This window comes from Gadus chalcogrammus, chromosome 19, assembly GCF_026213295.1.
Source record: "Gadus chalcogrammus isolate NIFS_2021 chromosome 19, NIFS_Gcha_1.0, whole genome shotgun sequence".
Taxonomy (NCBI): domain Eukaryota; kingdom Metazoa; phylum Chordata; class Actinopteri; order Gadiformes; family Gadidae; genus Gadus; species Gadus chalcogrammus.
This window is the reverse complement of record NC_079430.1, coordinates 4,037,337-4,042,804: the sequence shown is the minus strand read 5'-3', so window position 1 is coordinate 4,042,804 and position 5,468 is coordinate 4,037,337. Positions and strand designations below refer to the sequence as shown.

The following is a 5,468-nucleotide window of genomic DNA, read 5'->3' as shown; positions in this document are numbered from 1 at the left end:
GACTATGAGAATGTAAGCTAGAACTACACTTGGTATGGACTTGTGTTCTGCCTAGTTGTGTTTGGGTCTTTGTTGTATTGTGTTGTAATAGTGTTGTGTTGTGTGGTTTGCTTATGTTGTGTTTTGTAATGTGACATCTTTCTCTTCACAGGTTCAGCTACCAGACTCAGTCTTCATCGACACGACAGAAACCAGCAGCGTAGAGAAGTGAGAGACATAAACTGTTAACCATTTAACCTCAACACCCAACTCATTACTGTCCCTACCTAGTCGCCGTCTGAATAGTTTGTTTGTGTGTGATGGCTGTCTGTTGGCTAACACTGCCGTATGAATGTGTTTCTAAATGTGTGTATGGATGGTTGAATGTGAAGCATTTATGTTGATTTGAGTTTACGAACATGCATTCTATTTATCTTTTTGTTTAACAGGTTGTTTAAAGAGACATCCTCAGCGCCCCACGATGGACTATATGGAATCAGAAACTCAGGCACTAAAACGAACAAGGTAAATAGACAGACGGATGGATGGATGAATGGATAGATGATGGATGGATGATGGATGATGGATGAATGAATGGATGGATGTAAAAGGTTTTGGCCCGTTTACTAAGACTAAGTAAATTTATGTTGAATGAATGTCAATCAGCAATGATTTTCTCCCCCCCTCTGGTGTTCTGCGGGCCTTCTGAAATTGGGCGTTTGGTGAGCCATTGATCTAAATGATATTCCAAATAAGAGCTCAGCAGCTCTCATAGCTGTATCTTGGTTTTTTTCCAACAAAAATGAGCGTACAAGTTTGGTTCTGTGTTCACCCGCCTCTGAGCATGCTCACGGATTTGTTCATTTGAGTCTCGTAGTACATTTATATAACTGGGAACTGGCAGCTCATTAAGATTCAGAAGTGGGTGCTTACGCTCTGTTCAAATCAGTTAGCAAACACAACCTCCTACACTTACCCGTGCGACTTTTTGAAATGTTGCTCTGAATGACCACAATGCCTTAAACACAGCCACTATCATCTGCCAACTCAGTCTCTAGTGGTGCGTTCCAGAGACCATCCAAAGCAATGGGATGTGGGACTTATCCTACCTGAACTGTACTAGCTCCTACTTGGTGAAGTGGGGGTAGGTCGATCACCCCCCAGTTCGATAGTAGGAGGTTCCACTTCGACGGTGGGATGTTCCACTTCGACAGGCATTCCAGTGCACTTTTCTTAGTTCGAGGTGGGATAAGTCCCACGTCCCACTGGTTTGGATGGGCTCTGGAACGCACTATAAGTCTGTCACAGCCCCGGTGGAAGGATTAACCAGGCAAGTGTGGATCAGAAATGACTGCACCGCTTTAGAAACAATTCAATTCAGTAGCAAATGATCTTACCACCAGAGTGTCATGATACACTGCGTGTGACAACCACTGAGATTGATCGAGGTCTACCTGCCCTCATCAATGTCATGCAAAACAAGCAACTAGTCCACCATTTAAAACAACATTAAAGTCACTTCTACTTTTTGGCAGCAAAGCCAATGATGAAATAATGTATTTTTTCCCACGCATTTCCGAACAGCTACAAAATATAACCCAACCAGGCTGCCTCTACTTGCCTCTACTCAAAAGAGTTGAGATTCAGATATTGGATTCAATGATAGAAAATACAGAAACTAAACTAAGGAGTGGCAGTAGCTCAGGAGGTAGAGAGGGTTGGCTGTTAACCGCATGGTTGCTAGTTCGATCCCCGGAGGGTCAAGGTGTCCCTGAGCATGAAACAAAGCCTAAATGCTCCTGACCAGTTGGCTGTTGCCCTGAATGGTTGACTCTGCGGTCTGTGTTTAAATCAGTGAATGTCAGGCAAATGCACTCTATTTACCATAAGTGGGCACAATATTTAAACTGAGGGGCCATTGAGCCGTTCCCAAGCTCCCCCCACCAGTGTGTAACACAAAAGAGGTGTAACTGCCTTTTGAGGACACCATTGGAGATGTTCCTGAATCCTCGGACGACAGCATTCCGAGTTGCACTTTTGACGTCATTTCCTGTCCCAGAGCATTTATAGTGTTCAAGTTCGTCTTTGTGATTGTGTCATGAAATTGGCTAGTCGTTTGTTTATTGTTAGCTACATTAGCCCCTTTAGCAAACCAGCCTGCAAACAACACAACACAACTTTACATTGTATTGCACGTAGAGCAAGACCATGCAATGCATTCATTGGTGACCGGAATAAAGTAGCAAGGTAATCAAGTGTGTAAGAGCATTTCAAGTCTACATTAAAATTACCAACGGGGTACAAATACAAAGAAATAAATCTCTTCACGGGCGCAGCCATTTTTGTTGAGAGCGTCATTACTGTTCTCGGTCTACTCTCAGAATTCTGAGAGATGATGACAAAAACGGGGCGTGCCTCCGAGAAATGCCGCAAGAAAGATGGGATATTTCCCGACTTCCGACTCGGAAGGCTGGCGTCCGAGGATTCAGGAACACACCACAACTACCTAGCAAGGCAGTTCTTGAGCTTACTCTGTTTGAATGAACCAAAGATACAGCAATGGGAGCTTCTAAACACTTGTTTGGGTTATAATTGATGACAATGGCTCGGCAACTGCTGAGCTCAGTATGCAACTATCAACCTGGGGTCGTAGCAAACCTGCTAAATTCTTAAGGAGGTAAAGAGTGAACCTCACGTGTTTTCCTGTGCTGCAGGTGCTCGTGGTATGGGATGTGAGTGTGGGGAAAGCCAGGAATTACCGTCTGTTTGAAGAGGTAAGAGTCTTCATGCACCTGCATGACAATACACCTGTCATACAATACTCGATCCAAAAGTGATCTTTGTTATTCGTTTGGTTTCAGGACAAGAGAGTGTTTCTGGACATTGACGTAACCTTCCTGTCCCTGGAGGCGCTGGTCGAACACTACCATACCCACCCTCTGCCTCACCATGGCTCCCTTTGTCTGCAGACACCTTACGGGGACGCCCACCCCAGGTGACCCCTGACCCTCTGTCTGCAGACACCTTAGGGGGACTCACACCCCAGGTGACCCCTGACCCTCTGTCTGCAGACACCTTACGGGGACACACACCTGGTGACCTCCAACCCCTGACCCTCTGTCGGCCATCTTAGCCTTCGTGTGGATTAAACACTTTCACCTCTTACCCTCTAACCTGGGGTCACTAGAAGACCTGGAGCTCAACAAGTCAACCAGCGGACTGGTTCCATGTGGTGGTCTGGAGGACAGCTCCAGAAGGGCAGCGTCTGTTTCCAGTGGGATGTACTACTTCTGATACTACTAGTAGTAGACCAGGCATACACGAGAGAGTTATCCAATCAGACTACAGAAGGAAAGCACTGCCTGTCGTAGTAAGGAATATTTCCAATGCTGACCTGAGACTAGGTCTTATGGAGAATGGGTGGAACACAGGAGCTCCTCTACATATAGTGATGTGCTACAGTATACACTCACAGATGATTGGACCAATAGCCGCACACAGATCAAATGGACCAATAGCAGCACACAGTTTGAATGAACCAAAAGCAGCTCATGGAACAAATGGACCAATAGCAGCACACAGATCAAATGGACCAATAGCAAATCATGGAACAAATGGACAAATAGCAGCTCACAGATTGAATTGACCAATAGGAGCTCACAGATTGAATGGACCAATAGAGCTCACAGATTGAATGGACAAATAGCAGCACACAGATTGAATGGACCAATAGCAGCTCATGGAACAAATGGACCAATAGCAGCTCACAGATAAAATGGATAAATAGGAGCTCACAGATTGAATGGACAAATAGGAGCAGACAGATTGAATGGACCAATAGCAGCTCACATTTCCCTGATCAGATCAAACTTCACGATATGTTTATGTACCCCATTTTAAAACACAACAATTATCTATAAATACATAACAATTATCTATGTTTTAGGCCTAAATATGTTTTAAAAAGTAACAATCAATTTCCAATGGTGTACAATACAACATTAAAAAACCTAAAGCAAACAGTTCTAAAATACATTTCTAATGGACGGACACGCGTACAGAAACATTTGGAAAAACAGAACACAGATCTATCTTGGTTGCTTGGTTCCTTTATAATAAGCCAACGGGTAGACACTGTAGATGTTGTACAGAGGTTGGCCACAAGATGACGCCGTAACAACACTGTTTTACCTGAGACGGGACGACCGTACAGAGAGACAATTTTTTTATTGTATGTTTGCTCTGTGTTGGACTGGAATAAATCACAGGGCTGCGGTCACCTTTAGAGGACGCAAATATGACCTACCGGAGATATTGTGTTCACATTGGGTACATTCCAGTGCTCCACTTAAACAGGAAATCGTGTTCAGAAAGTTATATTCTTACAGAATGTAAATTAAATAGCAATTATATTTATTTATGATGTAAATGTAATGTATCTATCTGTATTTACCATTTCAATATTTTGTGTTTTGATTGAGGCCATATACTGTAAATATAGTGTGCATATGAAAAAAACATAAATTCTCGATTCAATTACTGATTGCATTGACAGAAAGAGGGGATGGGGGGCGGTGGAGGGGAAGGAGAAATAGGAATTAAAGGTAGATGTGGAAGTAGAATTAAACAGGAATGAATCAAATAAACTGAAAATGATATGGCACTTTGGCGAACCCTTCAGGTCACCAGAGGTAACTTCAACAACGGCCCCCACTTACCCTGTGTGTTGAAAACCAACTGGCCTCCTTCAGCAGACAGATGAGCGGTGGGAGGGATGCTGGAGCTGGGAGCAGGCAGGTGGGCACACAGCAGGACATGGCCTTGATACGCTTGGCTAATTTGTGTGAGAAATCTCAGAGTGTAAATAAGCTTGATAACCCATCTCATGCACAGAACCTGATGCATGGCGAACTGGAAATGAAAATTGATTTAAATTATTATTATTAGAATTATAATAATCACAAGATGTGTTTAGTATATAAAATTATCGTTGGAGAAGAATAATGGATGAGGACTAATTAGTATGCTGATTAAATATTAATACAGTGCGTGGTGTTCAGGTGTCGGACTGCAAGAGAAGGAAGGGTTAATCTGTCACAAGTATGGGGGGGGGGGGGGGGGGGGGGGGGGGGGGGGGGGGTTGAGGAGGAGGAGGAGGAGGAGGAGAGATCCGCCAGGAGCTATACCCGGAGAGCCTCGTTGTGTGTATCAGGAGGGCGATCGGTGTATGTGTGTCAGGTTGGATCAGTGTATGTGTGTGTGTTTCAGGGAGTCATTGATTGTGTGTGTGTGTGTGTGTGTCGTGTGTGTGTGTGTGTGTGTCAGCGGGGGTCCGGTCTGTGTGTATGTGTTTATATGTAGAAGCTAAGGGTGAGGCGTCTGCATCCAGTCTCGTTTGTGTGTGGTGTGTGTGTGTGTGTGTGTGTGTGTGTGGTGTGTGTGTGTGTGTGTGTGTGTGTGGTGTGTGTGTGTGTGTGTGTGTGTGTGTG

The 5,468-nt window shown here is 44.3% G+C and overlaps 1 protein-coding gene across 1 annotated transcript in view; it reads left to right on the top strand.

Annotated features, from left to right (window-relative positions):
* The window catches only part of sh3bp2 (SH3-domain binding protein 2), a 15,053-nt gene extending 11,941 nt beyond the window's left edge, over positions 1-3,112 (top strand). Inside the window, exons 10-14 of the mRNA XM_056578954.1 lie at positions 1-12; positions 152-207; positions 429-504; positions 2,694-2,753; positions 2,841-3,112. The exon at positions 1-12 is cut by the window's left edge and continues 106 nt beyond it. Of these exons, the coding sequence (XP_056434929.1) occupies positions 1-12; positions 152-207; positions 429-504; positions 2,694-2,753; positions 2,841-2,978 (342 nt within the window). The 3' untranslated portion in view covers positions 2,979-3,112. The remainder of the gene's footprint in view (positions 13-151; positions 208-428; positions 505-2,693; positions 2,754-2,840) is intronic.
* Positions 3,113-5,468: the final 2,356 nt, after the last annotated feature.